This window comes from Contarinia nasturtii, unplaced genomic scaffold (genome assembly GCF_009176525.2).
Source record: "Contarinia nasturtii isolate CC-2019 unplaced genomic scaffold, AAFC_CNas_1.1 Cnas_scaffold_1674, whole genome shotgun sequence".
Lineage (NCBI taxonomy): Eukaryota > Metazoa > Arthropoda > Insecta > Diptera > Cecidomyiidae > Contarinia > Contarinia nasturtii.
Genome location: NW_022199008.1, coordinates 13112 through 39847, shown reverse-complemented (window position 1 = coordinate 39847; position 26736 = coordinate 13112). Strand labels below are relative to the sequence as shown.

The 26736-nt window shown below is 35.2% G+C and overlaps 2 protein-coding genes across 2 annotated transcripts; one reads left to right on the top strand and one right to left on the bottom strand.

The window, feature by feature from the left end:
* Positions 1–43: 43 nt before the first annotated feature.
* Positions 44–2294, bottom strand: LOC116346751 (esterase SG1-like). Its single transcript, XM_031776959.1, has 8 exons — positions 2193–2294; positions 1845–2114; positions 1573–1702; positions 1446–1511; positions 1151–1375; positions 995–1066; positions 694–897; positions 44–307 (listed from the first exon to the last, which is right to left on the bottom strand). Exons 2-8 carry the CDS (start codon positions 2040–2042, stop codon positions 186–188), a joined length of 1017 nt encoding a protein of 338 aa, XP_031632819.1. The 5' UTR covers positions 2043–2114; positions 2193–2294; the 3' UTR covers positions 44–185.
* A 9907-nt stretch (positions 2295–12201) lies between these two features.
* On the top strand, positions 12202–20221 carry LOC116346748. The gene is made up of 2 exons (XM_031776956.1): positions 12202–12217; positions 18471–20221. The coding sequence occupies exons 1-2, from the start codon at positions 12202–12204 to the stop codon at positions 20219–20221; spliced, it is 1767 nt and encodes a 588-aa protein (XP_031632816.1).
* The last annotated feature ends 6515 nt before the right edge of the window (positions 20222–26736 follow it).

Genomic DNA, 26736 nt, shown 5'->3' with positions numbered 1-26736 from the left:
GCAAATGCAAAACTTGTTGGAACGAAATTCGACATTTTGAACGCAATAAAAAACTTGTGTGTATAAACTTGTGTTCACTTTGACAGATGGAATTTGATAAATTTTTGACACTTATTGTCACTGTCAAACTAATGACACGCATAATGTTGTATTTTTACAAAAAAAAACGACATTTTTAACTACTACTACCAATATTTCAAACTTACATATTGCGTTGATGTAAAAAATGCAACTTTGTTTATACTTTTCGTTGTTTGAAATTTAGTCATTGGATCCTCAGTAAAAAATGAACGTTTGGCATTTGTTTCTGAAATTAAAAAAAAAAAACAAATAAAGATTGGATAAAATACAATCCATACTGTGTAGATCTTTTAAACTGCTCCTCAAGAAATGTATAGTTCATATAAACGAGTCTATTACCATAATTTTGATAATAGGTATATTATTATTTCGTGTTGTTTACAATCAAAGACATCTGTAGTATCGGCCATACACTACATAGAAAGCATTACTGCTTTGCAATGTTTGCTTGATTCAAGCATTGCATACTTTCAGGTTAATAATAATAAGAAATGCGACGAACATCTCTTAAAGTAGACGCTTATTACTACGCCACTGAATATATTAGATGAAGTGCTTTTTTGTTTAAAATGAAATTTAAGTGCTGATGTCTTGATGAAACATGTGTCTTACTTTCAATGATTGGAGTCCACGGCGAAATTAATCCACTAATAGCGTTTTGATTAAAATTAAGTATATCATCGACATTGGCCTTTTCAAGAAAATCAATTAGCTTCGTCAAGTTGGATTTGCCTGAATTATGTTTTGCATAAAAAATTTCCATCATGCATCGATGGTCGCCATTGTTTAAGCTATATATGTTATTTGACGTTGCACCTGGGACAGAATCAAAAAATAAAAATGGAAAAATATTCAAAAGAATGAATAACAATTCTTCAATAATGGAAAAGTAATTTTAAAAGTAATGTTTCACTCATTGTAATTTGTTGATTGAAATATTTGGAAGACTCTTCATTAAGTAAGTGAAAACCGTTGGCTTTTCCTCCTTTATAAACGTTGAGAAACAGAGGAAAAATTATGCAATGTTATCGTATTTAAATTTTAATCGACTAAAATAATATAATTGTACCTGCCGATACTCCGATGATTGTAATTCTTTTATTATCACCTCCAAAGGCTTCAATATTTTCATGAATCCATTTCATCGCCAATTGCTGGTCTTTTAATGCCATATTTCCTGAATATTTGGGAGTTCCCAATGACAAAAAGCCAAGTATTCCAAGACGATAGTTTACAGTTACCAAGATTATATCACTTTCAACGGTAAAATCTGGTAAAATCTCGTCACCAGATCCTTCAAGTACAGAAGAGAGAGAAGTATTGAAATTGCCTGACATAAAGTTTTAAATGCAAAAAGACCAAACCTCCAGCAAAGAGTCCGGCGTGTAAAACAAGTGATACTGGCAATTTTTCCTTTTCATTTTTGATCGCTAAATTGTTATGGAAATAAATATATAAGCTTGAATATGCTGAATGTATTTATTATATCACCTGGAACGAAAACATTCAGAAATAGGCAATCTTCTGATTTTTCGTTAAAAATTGCAAATCTTTGAGCACACTTGTTTCCATATTTAAATGCATTACGTACACCTTTCCACTTTTTTATCGGTTCAGGTGCCTATGAATGTGATTTTGAAAGATCTATTTATGTTTTTTTAAATTCTTCAAAGTAGAATAGATATGGTTAAAATCACATTTGATTACAGATAGAAAATCCATCTTTAACCATTAGTTTTATTAAAGTATATATACAATGCTACCTTAAATCGAAGTTTGCCTATTGGTGCTTTAGCATAGGGTATGCCTCTAAAAGAGTAAAACGGTGTTTCTAGCCAAAGCGTTTTTTCTAGTTGACCTTTTACATTACCACTATTTGTTTCTACTACTTTGTGACTGTCTTGGCCATTCACTGTTGCCAACCAAGTCACACACAAGAGAAATGTTACAAATCGCAACATTTTTACAATAAGCAACGTGGAACTTTATTGTTTCTAGCGTTCGATTTAAATTTCTAATTTTCAATGAAGATTCTGCAATTTAATGGATATATTTATACTGAAAACTGATGTTTGAATTTCAAAAATATTCTTTATTTGAACAAAGTTTACATTGAAAGATGCCAGACAAATCAAATAACATATGAATCGTTGCGGCGAAAGAGTAGCTCTTATTTTTCTCCAAATAATACTGCAACATGAAGCTTTTTTCACACGGTTTATTTGTTGTAATACAACAAATAAACTATTCATAAAAAACTTTATGTTGCAGTATTATTTGGAGAAAAATAAGAGCTACTCTTTCGCCGCAACGATTCATATGCCAAGTGCAAACACTTGATTAAGCGAAACGAATGTGAAGATCATGTTGATTGTGCGTGTGCATACACATCATCGATAAAATTTGTAGGACACGTGGTGAACAAATACTTACAAATACTTACAAAGAAGTTTGTATAAAAAGTGAGCCTTTCATGTTTTTGCCTCTCTCACTCGCATTGAAATCCACATTTGAGTTATATAGACGTCTCATTCAGTGTACAAGGTTCTTTGTATAGTTCTCCACATCTTATCTTTCCATTCCACCATGCAAACCGTTAATAAATTACATTTCAGCGCGTTACTGCTGATCATGTTTTTTTTTCTCATTTCAGTATAGCTTTTTGTTTCGGCTATTTTGAACTAGCTTACAAATTCATTTTACGTAATTTATGATTAACACTACCGTAAAGTTAATGACTCGCTCTTAAGATCATTTAAGAGTTATATCTTGCTCGTGCTATGTCTGCTAGCAAATTGATGCATACTGTCACGGTATTACTGTGAAGAGATTGAAAAAATGAAAAACACAGCAATGATGAAGAGAGGTAAATTTCGTAGTAAAAAATATAAAAAATATAAAAAATACCCTTTCGTCCCGTGAACATTATCTAATCAATCGTCCAGAGTTTTATTCTTCACTTGTAACTATTTAGTTTCTATTAAGAAGGTGCTCTCGAGGACGCACGCCCAATACTCTAAATACAATGCAAATGTAATATTTGGTGATTTCATCGACTTTTCAAAGATGGAACAACATTAAAAACTTAAATTGAATAGATAAAATGGAATCTTCTAGTCTTGTAATGTGCATTGATTGCTAGATTATAATTATCTCTAAGCTCTAACTCCCCCTTTCGACGTAATCATTTTTCTCAACACCCCAACCCACAACGGCAAAACCCGTTGAAACGATGAGATGGTACTAAGCTGACGGAGATGAACAATGTATTATTATTCAACTTCATTTTATTAAGCGTGGTACATAAAGAGAAAATGAAAGAAAAATGTGGCTCATTCTCTTCTCCTTTTTTTAATGCCGACAACACGATAAAACCGATGCTGGTAATTGAACGTACACCGAAAAAAAATGAGAAAAATAAAATTTAATTTTAATAGGAAAAGTTTTATCAAGTGTATAATAGAGTACATTGCAAGCGCATCGTCGCAGTTGTGCCAAAATATATCACAAATTAAAATATATGCATTTTCCAGAAAAGTTCAGATAAAAAGTGTACGACGGTGTATTTTTACGGCGCGGTGGTACCAGCCATTCTTATCATTATCATTACGATCCTCAGAAAAGAATAGAAACAAGGGGAAATTGTATTTAATACCGATGATAAGAACTATTTTTGGGAATTTCAGTTTGAATATATTCATTTGGTTATTTCAGGGACATCAACGACATCATTGGTAGTAAAACTGAAATTTGACCGTTTTTTTTTTAACCCTGAACCGGGCAGGTCGGGTCTCAGAGACCCGGTAGCGCATTTTTTTAAAGATACATAAAATCGCATAAAATATTATTTTAATCAAATAAATTGTTTTGTAATATATTTCATCCTTCTACTAATCGTTGATAAAAGTTGTTTTGAATTTGGTTCCCTAAGTAGCGCTGTATTGAGGTTTGAACAACTACCGGACGTACATTTTCCATACAAAATGTCATAAATTTTTATATATATATATAATATATTTTACAAAAAACATATTTAATTCAATATCTATTATGTTGAAACAATAATTTTCGTCGTATAAATTCAATGAAATTTGAAAAAAGAAAAAAAAATTTTTTTTCATTGAATTTGCATGGAAAATGTACGTCGGGCCTCAGAGGCTCCACTTGCCCGATAACGTTAGGATTTTGACCTGCCCGGTTAAGGGTTAAAAGACAGTCATTTTTATTTGTCTGTCTACAGAAATTGTGAACGATAGCTGTGCTCCGAAACAATTCTTTCGCTAGACATTTTCGATAACTTTTTCTCAGTTGAATTTATTTTATTTTGATTTATAATATATTTATTAGGGTGGAAGATTTTTGGCACAATTTGGTGGCCACTTGGGAAAACATGTCTTATAGTCCCCAGATTCAAGATATGAAGGAATTTTCAACTTGCGGTTCCATATAAGACAGCGACTTGAAAGGAAAGGAGGTACATTTTACTGGAAAATCATGAAAAATTGCAGTGACCCATTCACGATGGAAACTTGTGAATCTTATTTTCTGACCAAAATAAGTAATATCACCAAGTTTCATGAAATTTCAACCAAAAATAAAGGTGCCTTCGTGAAAAATCGATCAACCTCAACAAATTTACTGCAAATGGTAAATTTCACGATGGACTCAATGGTCAAAAAATGTCAAACGGATGTGCTGTACACAGATTTTGAGAAGGCCTTCGATCGTGTGAACCACAAGAAATTGTTGAAGAAGTTGGTGATCTTTGGATTCGGCCGACAACTTGTCAAATGGTTCCATGGATATTTGACAGCACGAACACAATTTGTTGGAATCGGGGAAAGAAAGTCAAGAACTTTCACTGTGTCATCGGGAGTACCTGCGGGAAGTATCTTGGGACCATGTCTTTTTATTATTTTTATTAATGACATTGTCGAAACCGTAACAAATGCACTTGTTTTATTATTCGCAGACGATCTAAAACTGATACGAACAATACGATCGCCCATTGATGCCATTATTTTCCAAAGAGCCATTGATCAGCTGAGCAACTGGTGCACTGAAAACAGCCTATATCTGAATCTGAGGAAATGCTTCGTAATGACGTATTCAAAAGGTGGAAACCAAATCGACTACGTTTATACGATCAATAACGGCCAACACACGTTTGAACGAATAAATTTACACAAGGATCTCGGCGTTATTTTCGACACAAGACTAACGTTCGTCAATCACATTGATGCGATCACAGCCAGTGCACTTGGGACAATGGGATTCATAAAACGCACATTAAAGAATAAGTTCACGATTGAATCGGCTAAAATATTGTATTTTGCGCTAGTCAGATCAAAGTTAGAGTACGCGAGTATAGTATGGCAACCATACCACCGTATACACTCCGATAGAATAGAGTCAATTCAGAAAAAATTTGTGATATGGTCGTTAAGATTTGTTTACCAAAGAGATGAGAATTTTGTATTGCCACCGTATTAGTTTAGATGTGATGTTTTAAGTATTCAACCGCTTTGGAGACGGCGTATAAATGCCTCTATATTTTTAATTTATGATCTCTTATTAGGTAAAATAGTGTCGCGTTCGCTTAGAGATAAGATTGTATACACAAGACAACAATATAACGTAAACCAAAGAAATTTGAGAAATACAGAACTTATTAGAGTACGAACGTTTACAGCTGAATATGCACATAGTCAACCATTTTACGTGGCGTGTAGGAATTTTAATTTAATAAGAGAAACATTTTTGGAATCGGCATCGAGACACATTTTTAGAAATATATCGTTGACAGTTGTCGTATATACGTGTATTCTTATGTGCTCTGTATATTTTACTCGTTATTTATAGTAATTAATTATTGTCACGTTTTAAAAACAAATTTATTTCGTAGTTTTTGTTACGCTTTATCCGATATATATGAAGTTTCGTGGACAAACTTATTAATTTGTGATATATTTATAATTTCTTTTGTGATATTTCTGACTTTGTACAAAACAACAACAATGCAGCACAATTGCTCTGACAGCTGTTTCAATAATAGAACAGCGAAAAAACTTAAAATTCAATGTGGAGGCTGTTTAAAGACATTTAATATGAAGTGTTTCGCAATATCTGATCCAGCAGTTCTAAACGCTTTATCAAACGCTACAAATAATATCGTTTTCCTCTGTCCAATGTGCAATGACAAGCTAGTGAGAATCAGACCGAAATCACGTACATCTACTGACAGACGACTATCAGCGCCATCTATTGGTCAGGGTTTGAATGTATCTACCAATACATCAAATGTAAGCAATTCGGCAATTGATTTATCACAAATTCATAAACTTTTTGAATCAATGAATTCCAAATTAAACAAAATCGAAGAAAACTCAACTGTTATTCATTCGGTGGCTAATAAAGCTCACAATGATTCGGAATCAAACATTAATAATCAATTAAATGGAGTCACAAACGAGCAATATGACAATCTACTCCATAAATTGATCGATTTGCATGCCAAAATTGACTCACAAAATTCCCATTCATCGGATAGATCGTCCAAATCTCACGATATCTTATTGAAGCTTGACTCGATATACAATAAATTTGACCTGGTGTTCCCTGGGGGAATACTTAATAGTACAATCAGCAATTTTAACACTCCAGTAAGCAAAACTCACAAATCAAATCCACTGGATTGGACGCTAATTTGTAATCAAACGTCACAGAATACAGACAACTCAGATATTTATCCTCTTCTTGCCGGCTTTGAGCGGAATACTTGGGCAGCATTGGATTATTTGAAACAACAACAGCATGAAAATAGAGATATTCTATCCGGTATACAATCCACTCTGTCTTCCAATATACAGTCAAACACTTCAGTAGCACAAAATTCCATACCAAAAAGCTCAACTGATTCTGTAATACCAAGAACATCAGCACTATCGGATGCGATCAATATTGATATAGTTTACGATATTCGAGATAAATGTGATAGAATGGATGGGAAAATCGATACTCTAGTGGAAAACCTTGCATCTAACGTAAACTTTGTTCGATTGACAAATGCATTCACGAATCAAATCAATCTAGAATCCGAATCTCCATCCATCGGGAATCTTACCACCATGAATAAGCGCATAAAAGAGGCAATGATCCCAAATATACAAAAATCAAAAACTGTTCCGGAATCGTTTAAATATAAAGCGCAAAAGAGGCATACGCCCAATTCATCAGGTGGTGAGCCTGAATTGGGAGAAAAATTCGTCGAAAACACGTCGCAAATATCTGGAATCGTCAATGTAATGAATGATACTGACGTCATTGAAAATTCGATTTTGTACAGCGAACTTAATGCAACTAAATCATGTATTGTACTTGATCCACCCACCGAAGCGCAATCACCAAATCCCATGATGGCTCTACCTGAATCTGATTCTTCTTCAGCGACACCCTGTCAGCGCATTCACGAATTCCATTTATCAAAATTCAAAATAGACACGACACCACAAATGATTTTGGATTATTTATTGAGTAGAGGAATTTCGGATACTATGCTGCAAGAGGCAAGAGTTATACTGTTGGTACCAAAAAATCGCGAAATATCAACGCTTTCGTTCGTGTCATTTAAGATCGACGTCTCGACTGAGGTTGCCAATATAATCTCAGAAATCAATTTCTGGCCATCGCACTGCACCTTGAAGAGCTTCATCCATAAAGCAAAACCAATTGTTGACATTTCTCGTACGAACGCACAAATCAACGCAACAAGCTCACATTTTTTAGAGCCAGTTCTCTCTCAAGCAATGGTGAAATAACACAAAAGCAATATGATTCAAATTCAAAACGTAATTTTGATAATAAACTTTTAAAATTGTTTTATGAGAATGTGGATGGCATTTCTGATCATAAATGCGTCGACTTACTAATATCATCTTCGTGTGGTGAATATGACATCATTGCATTCACTGAAACATGGCTAAAAGCGAATGTCAAGAATACAGAATTTCTAGACAAGCAATACACCGTTTTTCGGAAGGATAGGTCATCAACATCAATCGCCAAAAGTGCCACTATTGGGGGTGGTGTTCTCATTGCTGTTAGATCTATTTTTATCTGTGAAGAATTCGTTTTCGACAAAATATTGGATTTGGAGGCAGTCTGTATTAAACTACCTCTTTTGAGTGGTTCAATATATGTGTACTGTCTCTATATCAGGTGCGGAGCTTCCCTTGATTTATACAAAGCACATCTGGAGGCAATTGAATTTTTGGCATCAGAAATAAATAAAACCGATACACTTATTATAATGGGTGATTTTAATTTGGGTGATACAACAAGTTGGCATGAAAACGATATGGGTTTCGACTTTGTTCCGACCATTGGAGACTCTCAAGCGGGCAGGTCAGTCATAGCAAGAGAGACCACTTCAAGAATGTTAAGCGCAGGACTCCACCAGCTCTCAAACTTGCAAAATATTAGTAACAACGTTTTGGATCTTGTTTATATCAATAATCCGGAATTATCAATTGTATCGAAAGCTGAAACTTTATTGTTGCCAACCTTTAAAAGCGATCCATTTCATGTCCCGATAATGTGCTTGGTCGACTGTCTCCCATGCACAGCTACCAATGTAAATTCTCAATCAGCTTACTGCTTCAAGAAAGCAAACTATGATTCAATTCGTGATCACCTACAAAGCCTGGACCTCAATGGAGCTTTAAACGGTGGATTGGACGATGTTAACTTGATGACCAAAAATCTTTACGATGTTATTTATGATACTTTTGACAAGTATGTTCCTTCATCTACCATTAAATCGTCGAATAAACCTCGGTGGCATGATAAGCACCTGTCGTCATTGAAAAATGCCCGAAATAAACAATACAAGAACCTATGTAGGTCACGAAACAACCATGATGATATACCGAATGAGGTTTCATTTTTAAGAGCGAAGGAAGACTTTGAAAGCTATCGTAAGAAACTTTTCAGTGATTATCTCCGTGACCAAGCAACCAATTTAAGGAGAGATCCCAAATCATTCTGGAGATACATCAATAGCAAACGTGTCTCGAGTAATATTCCAATATCTGTAAGTTACAAAGACCAGCACGCTTCGACAGATAAAGATAAAGCTAATCTCTTTGCTAGCTTTTTTCAAACTGTTTACACTAAACACGACGTTAGCGATCTCAACATCTTGGAATTTATCAACAATAGGAATGACACAAATTGTTATAACATCGATATTTCTAGTGAATCAGTGAGATGTGTACTTAGCAGTATGGATGTCAGTAGGGGTGTGGGATCAGACATGGTTTCTCCTATCTTTCTAAGAGAATGTGCTGATGTATTGGCTGAGCCACTAAGCATGATTTTTACTCTAAGCATTCGTAATGGCGTTTATCCCGATAGCTTTAAAGTTGGTAGAGTGACTCCAATTTTTAAAAATGGTAAGCGTAGTGATGTGGAAAACTACAGAGGTGTTACTGTTTTACCCGGGCTTGCTAAAGTTTTTGAACGAGTAGTTTATATTCAGTTGAAACTGATCATGTCATCGAAAATATCCAGCACGCAACATGGATTCGTTTCTAGCCGAAATATCGAAACGAATTTAATGGAAATGACAAATTTAGCGCACACTGCATTTGAACAGAAATCTCAACTAGACGTTTTTTATGCAGATATAAGCAAGGCTTTCGACTCGGTCAACCCAAATAAGCTGATAGCGAAATTATCAAACTTTCGTTTATCTAATTCAGTTTTATTATGGATGATCTCCTACCTCGACTCGAGGCATCAATATGTAAGAGTTGGTAATGCTGAATCGGAGCAATTTTCTGTGCTTTCTGGTGTGGGCCAAGGCACAATACTCGGACCATTGCTTTTTATCGCATTTTTCAATGACTCTGACGTTGATATGCCGGGAATTTTTTCGTCAAACTTCGCCGATGACAAGAAACTTTCGGTGATTGTAAGGAATAATGATGACGTTCTAAAACTACAGGAGGCCATAAACAGTTTTATGATTTGGTGTGAACGGAATGAGCTTAAAGTTAATCGGTCAAAGTGCCGTATTATATCATTTCATACTAAAAATCATCCTATAATCAACGATTATACAATTGATGGCGAAATTATTGAGCGCGTAAATGAAATTCGTGATTTGGGAGTTATTCTCGACCGGAAAATGAACTTCAATTCACATATCGAATATGCTTGCAATAAAGCTAATGCTGCCCTACAATTTGTGAAAAGACAAAGTTACTATTTCGATAAGGACATCATAAAGATCCTGTTTTTTGCATTAGCCCGTTCAAATCTCGAATTTGCGAGTACAGTTTGGTCACCATCGCTCACAACACAAAAGAAATTTGTTGAGCGTACTCAAAAACAATTTGTTATGCTGATCAATGGCGACTATTACAACCGATCAGTAAGCAATTACGTTCTACGTCCATATGTAGAGAGATGCTGTGATTTAGACCTTCAAACTCTGGTTAGGAGAAGAGTTAACGCTGCTGCTCTATTCATGCATTCCATCTTAATTGGCAAATACAACGCACCACAACTCCTATCTCAAATAAATCTTAACACTGGAACTAGAACACTACGCAATCCTGAATTTATTCGTCTCCAAACATGCCGCACTGATCATTCCACTCAATCGCCATTCAATAATGCTTGTCGTATCTTCAACTATGCTTCTCTATTCATCGATCCATCGTTGCCACACTATCAATTTCGACAAAAGCTCCTTAGTCTCCCTGATTCTGCTTTTGGATCATGGGCTAGTTTGTGAAGCTGATTGCATACATTTGTGATATATTGAAATAAAATTAGAATTAAATTAGGGAGAAAGGCAATGGAAAACAAAACCAAAAAAGAAAGAAAAATACTTTAAAAAATTTTTTTTAGTCATGATAATAATTCAATTATTTTCTCATTTCTAGTCTGACTGATTATCAATTGATATTTACACCTAACAAATTATTTATTTTCACCTAAAAAATTATGTATTTATATCATTTTCAACTATTATATTCACCTAACTATTTGATTATTTAACTTAAACTCTTATTATACATATATTATATATATACTCTGTAAAAATACCTAAGTTCAGCCAGCACTTGGCGGTGAAATAAATCTAATCTAATCTAAAATTGGACAATTTGTTATTTAATATTCGGTAAAATAGACTAAGAAAAATTGTGTTGAATGAATGAATAGTAATATACAATGGACACAGTCGATACCTGCTGCTCCGAAGTCGAAAAGACTGGCGGCTGGTATTAAGAAAAGACGACTGTTGTGTTGAATAGCTAAACAGAGAGTGTCCTGATCTTTATTCAAATGATTCGGTACAAGCCAGCTCATAGTTTACACATGCGTGTATACGCTTACTCTTGAGTGGCTGCGGCGCTTGCGTAAGCTTGTGTTACGACTTGCGCTACAATATTTTGAGGATTTGGTTTTGAGCGAAACAGCGTGAATAAGTTACCAGAAAAATAAAGAGGCTTACGTACGCAAGCTGACTTTTCCGCATGGAACCGAAATTTTGGGAATAAACTGAAATTATGGTCTATGTATGGTTGCAGTAACTTAAATTACCATGAAAACTTGTGAATATTATTTTCTTATCAAAATAAATAATCACACTAAGTCTAAAGAAATTTCAATCAAAAAAATAGCCTGTTCAAAGTTTCACATCATTACGGTACCACAAAGGCATGTCTTTCATACAAAAATGAAATTTTTTGTGGATTTTTGCATGAAAAGTCTGTGAAAAATTGATTGCATCCATGGCCTGGAAATGCCTATGTAATTTACATATAAACGAGTGAGACTCAAACATGTTCTTCTTTTTCCATCAAATATACCAGTGGCGCCACCAATTTTACATATAAGCGCATACAAAATTTTCAATATGGTTGCGCCCATAAGAGAGAAAATTTCGTCTCATTCATTTCCGCCCCATGATTGCATCAGATTCGGGTTTCTCGTGCCAAAAAACCCCCCACTACACATTCTTTCAGCGTTCAAATTGAAAGAATGTCATTTTAAGGCATTTTTCTCATAAGTGCCCCTTCAGAGTCCAAGTTTTACACCGATCAATCAATGTCGTTGAAAAGAGGTAATGTCAAATGCCTTTATAAAGTCCCTAACGCAGTTTCTTACACTCTTTTAATCACACACAAACAAAACAAAATGTCAAGAAACAGCTGTTCGAGCGAACCATTCATAACCAACTTCATGCTACTTGTAGATTTGGAATGAAAATGATGTTTGAAATTTCTTTGATATTTCGAAAAATGAACTAATTATTTTGGAATTTTTTTATCTGTTTAGAATAAAATAAATGTTTAAACATTTTTTGTACTTACAATATTTTAAACATTCACTTATTATTTAATTTCCACAATTTCTATCAATTCACAAATTATAATTCTTAGCACTAGCATGAAGTTGGTTATATGTCAACCTTTATTCATTCGTATAAAAACATATTGTGTTCACGCACACATAAATGTTGGAGACTTTTGACAATTCCACTTTGACCAGATCTATATCTCGTAGTGCCCAATCATCCCGCAAAGTCAGATTTTGAATTTCATGTCTAAGCACGAAACCATCGTGTCACCAAAATGGTTGAAAAATGATAAAAAAATGTATGGATGTAGGTACTCCATTCGGACCAAAAAAAATTACACCGGTCAACAGATATTGCTCAAAAACTAATCAGCACGTCTCCTAGTAGTCCAAAATCATCCTGCAAAGTCAGAATTTGAATTGAGTTTTTAGAAGATCGTGTTAGCAAATTTTGCACGCCACAGAACACAGGACACATCACACACAGCGACGCGCATTAATATGCCCCAAAATCATCTTCAATCGTGTTTTCTACGAGAAATATGCATAGAAAACATGTCTTGGGGTGACTTTAATTTTTTGGCCTAATACAATACCTTTCCTACACTAGGTGTGCGGAAAAGTAAAATAGCACAAAAAAATAAAAATAAAATAACTTTTTCGTTCTTCACATTAGCGTCGAGTATAATTCGAAATGAAATGACGAAATGTGGCGAAACTGTGTAAGGCGTAAAAAGTGATGTGAATTGCTATTGCACGAAAAGTGTTTATATTCACGATCAAAAAGAAAAATGTTAATTTTAAAGTAAATTTTGTCTTTCATTTGCTCATCCGTCCGTCCGTTCATCCGTTTTGTCTTTTATGGAAGAAATAAAATTGTAATAGCTTGTCAAAAGTTTCTTACATTCAGTTTCGGTGCTCTCTTCTCTCTGGCTCTTTGAACATATTCAAAAATGAATTGAGAAAAATGTAATGAGAAATGAGCTGGATTGGAACTATTTCGTTTGGATTATAAATGGATGTTAAAAATGAAGAGAATAATAATTCAGTCTGAAATGAGTCGATGTAATTTTAAAGCATTTCGTCTTTTGACACTCAACGAATTAAAAACGGAACTCGTGAGCACTTTGACGGAATGAATGAAAACATGAAAGTTAAAACTATAAGTTCTACATGTATATGTATTACATCTTTCGAAGGACATGACTAAAGAAAATCGTCGAATGAAAAGCATTACTGTAAATCTTACACCGGGACGGGGATTGGGAATCGCTTAAAGAATAATGAAAACAAATGAGCTGATATTAGTCTTCTTTTAGATCGAGCTTCAACATTCCTAATACATAAACACTCTCAATTGAATGTTATATCGTCTCGTCTTCGGCCCGACAACATTTTCAACACTAAAAATATATAATAATATGAAATGTATTTTCACTTGCTTGCCTAAACCATCAAATCAGCGTACCAAAACCAACCGTCAACAATGGAGGAGAAAATGTGAGCTGAAAAAAAACGAATGGTAAGTAAGCAAAATTTATTCATGAAGTAAAATGCACGCCGATGAAGTACAACCACATCTCTTTATCATCGCAATGATAGTATATTTGTTTAACACAGTCAATATCCTCGTCTGCATAAAGTGCTTTATTTACTGGCGAAATGTATAACATCACTTTTCATTCACGATACCGATTTTACTCAAACACTAACGGCCAATTTCTGATTTTCAAACACATTTTCATCTCTCTTTCTCTCTCTCTCTCTCTCTCTCTCTTTCCTTTTCTGTCTGATCTCTGAAGGTACAACTCTTTCTTTCTGTTATTGAAAATTGAAGTACTTGATTTTTTTTAAATGCGGTGATGTGTTACGCTCTTTCAATTGGCGATTTTGGTAGGCATCATTGCGAAATTTGGATATATTTTATGAGTAACATTTTTTGGTATGGTATTTTCATCATTCTATGCTCATCGTGCCGATGCCATTTATTTAAATTTCGTGCAATACATTTGAATTTGATATATTTTTAGCGTTTTGTCTCTCCTTCTCTCGAATCGTGTTTTTTTTTCTTCTAATTTTCATAGTTCATTTTGGATTGTAGCCTTGATCTGTCTCTTTTGTGTTGTGTTTTTTTTTTATTCTGTCTATTTATCGAGTTTGTTGCTACTGCTGCCACTGTTGTTCTGTTATTTACTTTGTAATTCGTTACATTAAGCTGCCCACTAAAAATGGAGAGCCGATGATTCCCTCTCATTATTACTAACTGGCAAATGGTGGAAAACGCTTTAGCACAAATAATTTATAGATATTTTATTCTTATCGATACAAATTTGGGCTATACGTGATGTTGAGTTGTTGCTTTTGCCGCATAATAAATAAGCAAAAAAACCCCTGTTCCTCTTCTACAAAATGGAACAGATGGAAAACAATAGGGTGATATGTGCGTGTAATTGGATGATGTGAGCATCGTATTCGTTAAGCCAAATGTTTCATAATCGAATGCTAAAAATTCCATAGAGCGAAAGAGATGAATTGTACGATATTTCACAAAAATGGTATGTCTTTAGTTTGCTTTTCTTTCAGTGCCGACAGACAACATTAATGAGCATTAAATGCGTTTAAAAAAATACATCATTTTGTTGTAATTTGCGAACTGATCCAAAATAAATACATATCATATTGAGTTAAATCACAGCGGACGGCAGTACGCGCGAGTGCGAAACCACCTTAGTGTGTTGAAAAGTCGACTTGCTTTATATACACGTAATTTCCAAATTCTAGCCTGGAAGGCCTTAAGCCGCGATTGATGTATGGTTGGAAAGCCCTTGGGCCATAGATCAAGAAAAAATATAAAAGTTCGAAAATCGGTTCAACTGTCTTCAAAATATGGTCCTTTCAAGAAAAGGGTCAAAATTCAGTCCTGCGGCCATAGATGGCACTAAATGAGGTCGTCGACCCCTGAAACATCGATATTCGGATTCTAGAGCTTGATATCTTTCCAACGACCCCCTAACCGTCAAAATCGATCAATTCGTTCGAAAAATTCAGCATTTTAAAAATTTCTTATGATTTTCCAATAAAAAATATTTGGTATATCTGTCTGTGCGCAATTTTGCGTAGTTGTTTTTAATCTTTTTGAAACTTTCTGTGATTAAAGTACACAAAAAACTAAGACTTTTTTGTACCGGCACTTTTCGATATGGCCGCCATGTTGGCCATGGCCGGCCTCTAAAAGTCACTTTTCGACTTTTTTCCCTATGGTCACCGAAGCGCCATGACTTGACACCCTCCCAGACATATGCATAACATTGGAAAGGTCTTGAAGTGAGCTATCGAATAAAGCCATTTGCGGTCCAAAAATTTCAAGTTGGAGTGGCCAAATTGGCCAAAAACCAAAAAGTTACCGTTTGGCCTGACACATAATGGTCATTAGCTCGAAAACTAGCCTTTCATGGTCACTTGAAAATTTCACCGATTTTTAGGCCCAAGTCTAAGCTATAAAATGCCGCATAGCTTATATCCCCGAAAATTCTTGTCTTCATGATATGTATGGCCTTTGATAGTGCGAATATGGCCAAAAATGGCCAAAAAGGACAAACATTTAACATTTTAATTTTAACATTTGAAGTATTTTATGGGCCAAAATGTACTCCAATGACTCTGTAGATATGCTCTGTGACTAGCCAAACAAAATTGAATAAAATATCGACCGTTTTGGATGGCTATTCCACCAAAAATCGGCCAAATGTACCGAAATTCGAATTTTCACAAAAATGTCTAGATGTATGAAATATGAAATTATAACCACAAATAACTACATGTTTGATAGTTTCCTCGCATAAGATCGATAAAATACCGAATTTTATGTCCCCTCTCACCAGGCGAGAAGGTGGACTATCGTCGGGAGAAGTGCATGCGATTAGTCACAAATGAAATTAAAAGAAATCTACAAAAATGTTAGTATAAATGGCAAACTATGCAAAAGGTCATGCAAAAATGGCCATTATTTCATACGGTCGCTGTGCGACCTAGACTTGACATAACCAAGACATATGCATCTTCGTTAGAAAGGTCTTAAAGTAAGCTCTCAAATGGTGCCAATTGCGACTTAAAAATTTCATGTGGGGGTTGCCAAATTGGCCAAAAACCAAAAATTGACTTTTCCCCATTATGAACCACAATTTATATGATTTTGATCCAAAAATAAAATGTCTTACATCCGTAAGATGAACTTTTCCGCACTGTGATCCACGACATGCATTTATTACAAATCTTTTACTCAAATAATTCACGAGAAAACTAAATCTGACATAAGTTTTAGATAAAAATAATTTTCGAAGCACTTTTCTTACAAAAACTACTAAAGATGGGAATTTTTGTATCGGAGCCATGCCTATATGATATCGTAATCATGTGAAAATTTGCAGAGGTTATTTTTTTCACAAAAAGTTAACATTCTGAAAGTTTGAAGAAATTTCAATGCATATTAAGAGCGAAAAATCCAAAATTTTGTTCGGGAGGTGCCCCTAATATTCGTTGAAATGTCTTCAAACTCTTGGAATGGTATTTATGTGTGATAAAAATAACCTGTGCAAAGTTTCAGCTCATTACGATATCATACAGGTATGGCTTCCATACAAAAATCCAAATTTTTTGAATTTTTCGTATAAAAAGTGTGTCGAAAATGAATTGTATCGCAAAACTAACGTCATATTCGGTTTCCTCGTACCCAAAAACCCCCCAAGACACATTTTTGAGTGTTTAAGAATACATTAAATATCACTTTTGGAAGAAAAATTGAATTTTTCCCATGGATGGACATTAGGGTGTTTCCAAATGGAAAATATTAAAAAGTGGCTAGTATCATTTTGAAGAGCGTGAAATTCTGTATAAGATTATTTGATTTTCGATGCTGATTGGTCGCCGATGTCACTTCCTGAACTAAAAACATATTTGAAAATTGATTTCATGTCGCATTCACGCCAGAATCTGTAATTAATGAAATTATAAGATTGAACAAAATTAAAAACATAAAAAATAATTTTAATATCAATATTATTGCTTAAATATTAAAAAAGTAACACAAAAACTAACAATTTTACCACAATATACCAAAATAATGCAAAATCGCCAATTCATTTGACACATAACCTGTCATTTGTCATGCGTGAGCGAATCACGCTTCAAATGTCATTCTGTCAAATGAATTGGCGAATTTGCATTGTTTGGTTTATTGTGGTAAAATTGTGAGTTTTTGTGTTACTTTTATTAATATTTAAGCAATTAATTTGATATTAAAATTATTTTGAGTGTTTTTAATTTAGTTCAATCTTATAATTTCATCAATTACAGATTTTGGCGTGAATGTAACATGGAATCAATTTATAAATGTGTTTTTAGTCCAGGAAGTGACATCGGCGACCAATCAGCATCAAAAATAAAATCATCTTATACAGAATTTAGCGCTCTTCAAAATGATAATAGCCACTTTTTAATATTTTTCTTGTGGAAACACCCTAAATTGGACATGGGCATCACACCAGACATGACACTTTACCCTGTCAACCAAAGTCGCTCAAAATCTAATGGTTTCTATTCCTCGGCACCCCCAATCATCCTGTGAAGTCAGATTTTGAATTACTTTTCTTGTTTGAAAGTTATCGTGTTAACAAATTTTTGCGTACAGGGTACAGCGTACAGGGTACAGGGTACAGGGTACAGGGTACAGGGTACAGGGTACGCACATACATTCGGACATCGAAAAAACGCTAGATTCGTGTTCCCTGGCCCCAAAAACACCCACAAAACACATTTTTTATGGGTGTTAATTTTTCGACCGATTCCAATACTTTACCTTACACACTAGGTGTGTGCGGAAAAGTAATAGGCAGCATTTCGTCAAAAAGCAAAAAAAATACACTTCAAACTCTAAGGTTAGTAGAAATGATCAAAATAAATATTCCAACGGCATTTCAAACTCAAATCAAAAAAACATCTGGGCCCAATCAAATGCACAGCCAATAAGGCAACGTTTCCGCCACACAGCACAACAAAACCAAAATCATTCACATCATCGGGGCAATCATTTTATGAGTCCAAAAGAGCTCGGGCTATTGAATCAAATGGTGAATCAATTGAGCAGTCTCCTCAATCGGTTTTAACTCAAATTCAAACTATCGACGACAAAATTCAAGCTCAATCTCAATCAACTTTGGTGAGCAATGATATCTACTATCAAAATGTTCGTGGCCTTCGCACCAAATCAAAACAATTCTTTGGAAACTCCACATTATTTTCGCATTCGATCGTCGTTTTAACGGAAACGTGGCTGAATAAATCACATTTTTCGTCAGAATTCATTGACAATTCTTACCATGTCTATCGCAAAGATCGTTACGAGACTGGTTCACTGTTGAGTCGTGGTGGTGGTGTTCTCATCGCAGTTAGCTCTAAACTGACATCCATCAACATTGTACTCGATAATGCAAGTCAATTAGAATATGTTTGCGTTAAGGTCAACATCAATGCAAAATTCAATGTCTTCATTTATGTGGCTTATATTCCACCTCATTCACAGCCGGATATTTTTCAAAGCCACTTGTCCGCAAATAACCATATTCCATCAAATCCAAATGATACCATCATTATTATGGGTGATTTCAATCTTCCCCTGATCAATTGGATTACAGATGATGCTGAACATAATGTTCTCATCCCAACTTGCATCACTCCTCAACATGCGGCCGATTTTATTGAAGGCATCACAGCAAATGGTGTATACCAAATCAATTCCATTCGCAATGCCAGTGATAGACTCCTGGATTTGGTCTTCACAAACGATTTTTTGAATGTTGAAGTGTCTTGCCCGCCGCCCTTGTCTGCCATTGATGAACAATACCATCCACCAATTCTACTGACGTATGAATGGCACATAAACGACGTTAATGAAGAGCAAATTTCAACTCGAAGCTTTTTTAAAGCCGACTACATTGCGATGAACAGGTACTTTGCTGAAATCGACTTCTCTCATCGCTTCTCAAATAAATCCCTTGACGAAAAGGTTGATATTTTACACCAAATACTCAACGATGCGATCAGCAAACACGTGCCCACTCAGACAAAAAAAGTTCAATCGAAATGTCCGTGGAAAAATAAGCAACTGCAATCATTCAAAAACAAAAAGAACAAGGAGTGGAAAAGATCGAAAATAACTGGTGATAACTCAAATTATCTGCATGTTCTCGACAATTACACCAAACTAAACACGGAACTTTACAACAATTATGTCGACAAAATGACTTCTTCGTTAAAGTCAAATTCATCATCATTCTGGCGCTTTGTCAACACTAAGAAAAATAGTGACTGCGATCCGAAATTGCTGAATTTTGGAGACATATCATCGGTTGACAAAAAGGAGCAAGCAGAAATGTTTGCAACATTTTTCAAAAATAACTTCTTGATTCAACCTTCACAATTTCAAAATACAGCTCTAATCCAAACTCAAACAAATTCAAACGTGGATCAATTCAAACTTAACGAATATTCCGTTTTCGATGAGCTGCTGAAATTAGACTCAAAGAAAGGTGCCGGTCCTGATGGGATTCATCCAATTCTTCTGAAAAATTGTGCTCAACGATTTTCAATGAATCACTTTCGTCTGGACATTTTCCCACCAAATGGAAGCGTTACAGCGTCGGACCAATCTTCAAGAAAGGATCGCGTTCTAACGTTGAAAACTATCGCTGCATCGCCAAATTGCCAACGATAGCCAAATTTTTTGAGTATCTGATCAATCGGGAGCTCAGCAAAATGGTGGCAGATAAAATCGTACCTCAACAACACGGTTTTATGAAAGGTCGTTCAACTTCATCAAACCTACTGGAATTTTTGCATTATTCCATAAAAGAATTGAAGGACGATAAGCAAATTGAAGTGCTTTATACGGATTTCAGCAAGGCCTTCGACATTGTTGACCATTCCTTTCTGATAGCAAAATTATTCAAATTCAATCTGCCGCCAAACTTGATCGAATGGATTAAATCGTATCTGTCAAATCGTCGTCAATTTGTCAAATATGGTCAGATGGAGTCGAGTGAGTTTGTGGTAAACTCTGGGGTACCACAAGGAAGCCACTTGGGTCCTACGCTATTTTTATTGTTCATCAATGACATTGTGAGTGCCATCAAAGATGATGATATTTTTATCTCTCTGTTTGCTGACGACTTGAAATTGGCAACATCTGTCGCTAACTTAGACGACGCAACCAAACTACAATCAACAATCGACAAACTGAAACTGTGGTGCGATACAAACAAACTACATTTGAACCTGGATAAATGCTCCATTATGTCGATATCGAAAAGGAGAGAGCAAATCGTTAACTCTTACTGTTACGGCAGTCACATCTTTAAAAGAGTGAATGAACAAAGGGACTTAGGAATCATCTTTGACAATAAACTCAACTTTGTCAAACACATCGATTCAATGGTGGCCAAAGCGACATCAGCACTTGGTTTTGTCAAAAGATTTTGCTACGATATTCCTGATGTCCATACTTTAAAATCATTGTATTGTGCCCTTGTACAATCAATCTTGAAATATGGCAGTTTGGTATGGCTTCCATATCATGCTATACACATGAACAAAATTGAATCGTGCCTGCGTCAATTCACAATGTTTGCGCTCAAGGAGTATCCAAACATTTCAAATAACTTTAAAATTTCATCGTACAGCACCCGTCTAGGCAAACTCAATATGCAGTCACTTCAAAGGCGCCGCATAAATGCATCAGTTTTATACATATTTGACTTACTGCATAATAACATTCATTGCCCATCACTTAAAGCAGAAATCTCTCTCAATCAAAACGAACGAAATTTACGAAATGTGGAATCTTTCAAAATTAACGACAAACTCTTGAGAATAAATCCATCGGTACCAATCAATCAAATGTGCAAAATGTCAAACAAAGTACAAGAACTATTCTCAACGCAACCAAAGAGATCAACATTCAAAAATCAACTTTTAGCCTTAAGCGATGAACATTTTTTAAAGTTGTCAATGATATCTAATCATAATACTGTTTTCTTTAACGAATTAATGTGATATTTTTTTTCCCTATATTTATTTTTTTTTTTTTGACTCATTGTATTCGGGTGCAATTTGAATATTAACTATTGAATATTTCAATTATTTATTTATTTATATATCTATGATATTCTCTCCATTTTCAAAAAATGTTTTCTGTTCTAAATTTTGAAAAGATGTGGTTTTTAACGGTGATCAGATGTGCACACATTAATGATTAAACCTTTTTCCCACCATAAATGTATAAAAATCAATGTACACACTCAAAGAAGATTCAGCCAGTTTTTGGCGGTGAATAAATATTATTATTATTATTATAAAAAATTCTAAAAATTGTGTTAATATAAGAAGTTTGGAATCTAGTAACGTTAGCGTCATGTATGATCCCATTTTTCGTTAAGTTTGTTAAGTTTTTTGTTTATGAATGTTTGTTATATAGTTTCTTTGATAAACACTGTTTGGATGCATGCATTAAAATAATAAAAATGTATTACATAAAAACTTAGAAACTAGATTAAAAACTATCACAGCCATTTATCACAGTCAATTTTATCCCAATTCAGTTTAACGGTCAAAATTATTTGAAAGAAAGTTTGACAAGCATGCAATTGTCAAACCACAACATCAATAATGACAGTTCCGATTAGAAACCCAATAGAAGCAGCACGCGCATGGACCAAACAAAGCGAAAACAATAAATTAACATAAATACTTACAAACTAAAATTAAAAGAAAAGGTGGCTAAAATTAAGTGCATGCAAAATAGATTAAAAACAAGACAATTAACAAAAAATAGTGAATAAATAGTGGCAAACAACACGCAAAAGTAAGTACAAAAAAGTGAATTTATTCTAATCAAAAGTGTAGCCAATTCTCAGAAATGCCAAAATTCATTTGGTCATGCAGTGAGCACATGTACTCTCAAAAACCACAACAACGATAGCATGCTAGTCGTTTCCCCTTCATTCACTTCATGCATACACGCGCACAATCACACAGTTCAAGCATTCCCCTCGCTAAGCATGTACGTTGCTCATTTAAATTATATGGCACACAGCACCGTCGGTCTTAACCATGACCTTACTCAATGCACTCACTTTGCATGTACGTAGTCGCGCGCTCACTCTCTCCTTTGACCATTCACACGCATACACACAAATACGTCGACTCAAACGTCCAATAGCTCGCCATACCATTACACAAGCGCTCACTCAAACAGCTTAGTTCGTTCTCTCTTCCTCTCATTTTCTTTACGCAAACCCAAGAGTATAAAAGGCTGAGCGCTTGACAGTAAAAATCAGTTCTTCTTGCGACGTTCACCGATCAAGTTCTTCTCTTGGGCCTCTATGCAGACCAAGATACTGGACGCACAGTCGACAGTTAATTTTTGTATGCTGGACGCTTGACGACAGCACATTTAATTCACACAAGATAGCAATAAAGTGCATGAATTTAGATTTGTGTGGGAAGCCGCGGTAGTATTTGATCTTTCTCCCGAAATATGTCATAGGGCGAAGCCTCGGCCATTTCATTTCTCATTTAGCGCCATCAAGCGAAAGTCCCTTGAAACTTTTCGAAAAAAGTAAAGATACAGGCCGCCGATGTCATAAAGTTTTGAAATCTGTCAATTTTTTGTGTCTCTTAGAATAAATAGCCAAAATTCGTCAACGCCATCTATCGTCGTTCATGCTTACAATCTGTTAATAGTTGTTCCTTTTTCATCTACTTTACAAGAGAACTCATTGCGCTTTAAGCGCCACCTATTGAATATATTTTTCTGCCGCCTTCAGCGCCATCTATTGAAATTAATTTGAACTAAATATTTTTATAGCGCCTTCAGCGATTTTATTCCGGCAAATGTTTCTAATATTTCGCATATTAGCGAGGGGGGTGCCACTTATTGAAGCACAGACGGATGCAAATCAGACTGGTGCACAAGGTGTGACCAACCATAATGATGTGAACGAACAAGTGAGAGAAAATGGTCAAAATCAATCGACTGTACACCAAATATTAACGGCACTAAATTCCTCAACAGAGAAAGTGAGTGAGTTGGAAAATAGTCACCTCGGTATATTGCATGTAACTGATACTCGTGCATACAATCGGTACAATACATATAACCGAGTGGGGCAAGGAAATCGTTTATTCAATGAATTTAGCCCCGGACAAGTAAACAGTTTCGGAGACATGAGTCAATTCAGTTCGAATCATCGTGGCTTACCTATACATAAATTGAACTGGCATTTTTCAGCCGACTCGAATTCAAAAATAGCCGAGGAACGAGATGTGCGTGCATTTCTTAAGAAATTAGATTTGTATTGTTCCGCGGAGGGAGTATCATATGGAGAAATCCATAGAAAGTTCCATTTACTCATTAAGGGTAGTGTGTATGAATGGTATGAATGGTATGTTCAATACCGAACACGATTCAAAAATTGACCAGAACTGAAAGAGCTAAAAAACGTCAAGGAAAGGACGAAAGAGCTATGGATTATATAGCTTCGGTATTGCGCGATTTTGATTCGCTAGACGTTTATGACGAGCAAGAGCGGATTTCTATTATTCAAAACGGTCTTCACGACAAATTGAGAGAAAGAGTCATTGGTCGTAAATGGGAAAGCGTTCAAGAAACGTCATGTCATCTCCGAACGGCCGAAATGGCCGATGAATTAAGAAATAAAACGGAAGTGAAAGCCTCTATGGCTAAATCAAATGAAAATTTCCGACCATATTTTCCCAGAAGAACTGTGAACGTTATTGAAGCGGATTCTAATCAGATTTTTTATGAAAATGGATTAGATGGTTATGAATCATATGAACAAGTCGATTCGAGTTCTGAGACAGCTGAATGCTGTGCTATTGGTAATAATCAGAGGTTTAGAAACCTTCAACCAAGAAATTATGTAAAACAAAACACGAATCCGGGTAAATCCGAGGTGGTATTGACAAAGAGTAGTGATGAAACCGATAAGGTCGCATATAAAGGAGCTTGTTTTAATTGTAAATCAAACGAGCACCGATTTTTCGATTGCGATAAGGCCATTACTAGGATATTTTGCTTCCGGTGTGGTCGAGATGGTGTATTGGCACCCAAATGCTCTTGTCATAACCATTCAAAAAACTCCAAATTCGTCGCTTACGCGGATGTGGAGGTAAGCGACGAAAAGCTCATAGTAGAATAAACACTATCGAAACCCTTCCACGTAAATTCTTGAGCATCGCCAAGGCTCGTATTAATTTGAAAGCTGACGGTAGACCATATTTATTCATTCAAACGTATGGTTTAAAGTTCAAGGGGCTATTGGATAGTGGAGCTATGACCACTATTATTGGATGGTCTATGTATTTAAAATTAAAAGAAATTGGAGTTAAGTTGAAACCATGTAATATACATATAACCACGGCTGACGGGACGTCACATCCTGTTTTTGGTTATATGGAGGTACCTTTTTATGTTAGAGGCATTAAACGAACCATTCCTTCACTTATTGTAAAAGAATGTCCCGCTGAATTAATTTTAGGCATTGATTTTTAGAATGCTTATCGCATAAAACCGTGTTTTGTTGATAATACTTTTGGCATTGAGGTGATAAAAGTCGATGGAGTAAAACCCGACAATGACCCAAACGAGACTCAAATCAAAGAAGATTTTGAAGCCGATATGCTTCCGCCTAAATGTATTAATGTTGAACAGCCACACGAACTAAATGAGGATCAAAGGAAAGAACTCAAAGATGTTGTTAGTCGTTTTCCATTTTGTGATAAGAATTCAGTTTTGAACCAAACTCATTTAAAAACAGCTCGCATAGAGACGGGTAATGGACGATTTGCGAGATAGAGATAGCAAATTTCTACGTTCTGATCACACCAAATAAAATAGACCATTAAGTTATGTATAAGAATTGAGAAAAAAAATCTGTTGTTTTTTACTCTTTGAGTGCACTATACCGAGTCTCCGAGAGTTTCATATAAACTCGCCTTGCAATAGCCAAATGACGCCTATTGATTCAATCACGATTGGTATTCGCTTACTATTCAATAGGTATCACATGGAAAGTTTATATGAAACTCTCGGAGACTCGGTATTAGAGCACTCAAACATTAAAAGAAATCCGTACCGAAATTATGCTCAAAGTGTCACACAGCTAGCGCCACGACGGAATTCAATGTAATCTATACTAAGTTGCCGCCAACTAGTGAAAAGACTTTTGCTCAGTTACAAACAACTGACTAGAACTCCATAGTTGTCCGTAGTGGCGCTAGCTGTGCTATAGTTTTGCATTTTATACAGTCTCTTATGGAACATAATTGCAGTGTGAAGAAATCCAAATCAAGATTTGGATGATAAGGAATGTGATTTTTTTATTCTCATTTCACCAGGTGATACAGAAAATAGAGTAGTTTTTGTAAATCGAAGAAATTTTTTTTTAAATATTTTCTTCATTTGTCACATATTGTCATATAGTCTAAGTAACATATTGTCATATAGTCTAAGTGAGCTCACAGAGTACTATTGTGGACAAAAAATACCGGTAATTTATTAATAAAATATAAACTCTTTATTTATTCTTCAAAATCGATTTCTTTATTTATTCTTCAAAAACCACGAGTTGTCTGTCTATAATTCCGGCCGCTTTTTTCGAATTGCTTCACGCAAACGGCGCATAACACCCAAATAATATTCCTTGTTAACAGTTTGGCCAGTTGGAAGAAATTCCGAATGCACCACACTACGATAATCGAAGAAAACTGTTAACATAACCTTGAGATTGGACTTGCTTTGTCGTGGTTTTTTTGGCTTTGATTCGCCTTTGGCACGATATTCGCTCGACTGATCGGCAGTTTCGGGGTCGTATGCATAAATCCAAGTCTCATCTCCCGTAATGATGCATTTCATGGCCGATTGATAGTCAGAAATCATTTCTTGGCACACATTAACACGTCTCTCTTTTTCAAAGAAATTCAATGATTTTGGAACTAATCGAGCAGCACAACGTCTGAGGCCTAAATGGTCTTTCAAAATTGTTCGAATCGATCCTTTTGAAATGCCAACAATATCGACAAGGTTTCTAGACGTTAATCGACGATTTTTGAGCACAAGATCTTTGATTTGCTTGACCTGTTTCTCATCAGTTGATGTTGATGGTCTTCCCGGCCGATGTTCGTCTTCAACACGTTCTCTGCCTTCTTTGA

Excerpts from the sequence above, each read along its gene's own strand:
- LOC116346751 (XM_031776959.1), bottom strand. The coding sequence starts at position 2,042 with ATGTTGCGATTTGTAACATTTCTCTTGTGTGTGACTTGGTTGGCAACA. Across the intron at positions 1,703-1,844 it reads TAGGCAAACTTCGATTTAAG|GCACCTGAACCGATAAAAAA; the intron begins GTAGCATTGTAT and ends TCACATTCATAG. Across the intron at positions 1,067-1,150 it reads AATCATCGGAGTATCGGCAG|GAGGAAAAGCCAACGGTTTT; the intron begins GTACAATTATAT and ends ACGTTTATAAAG.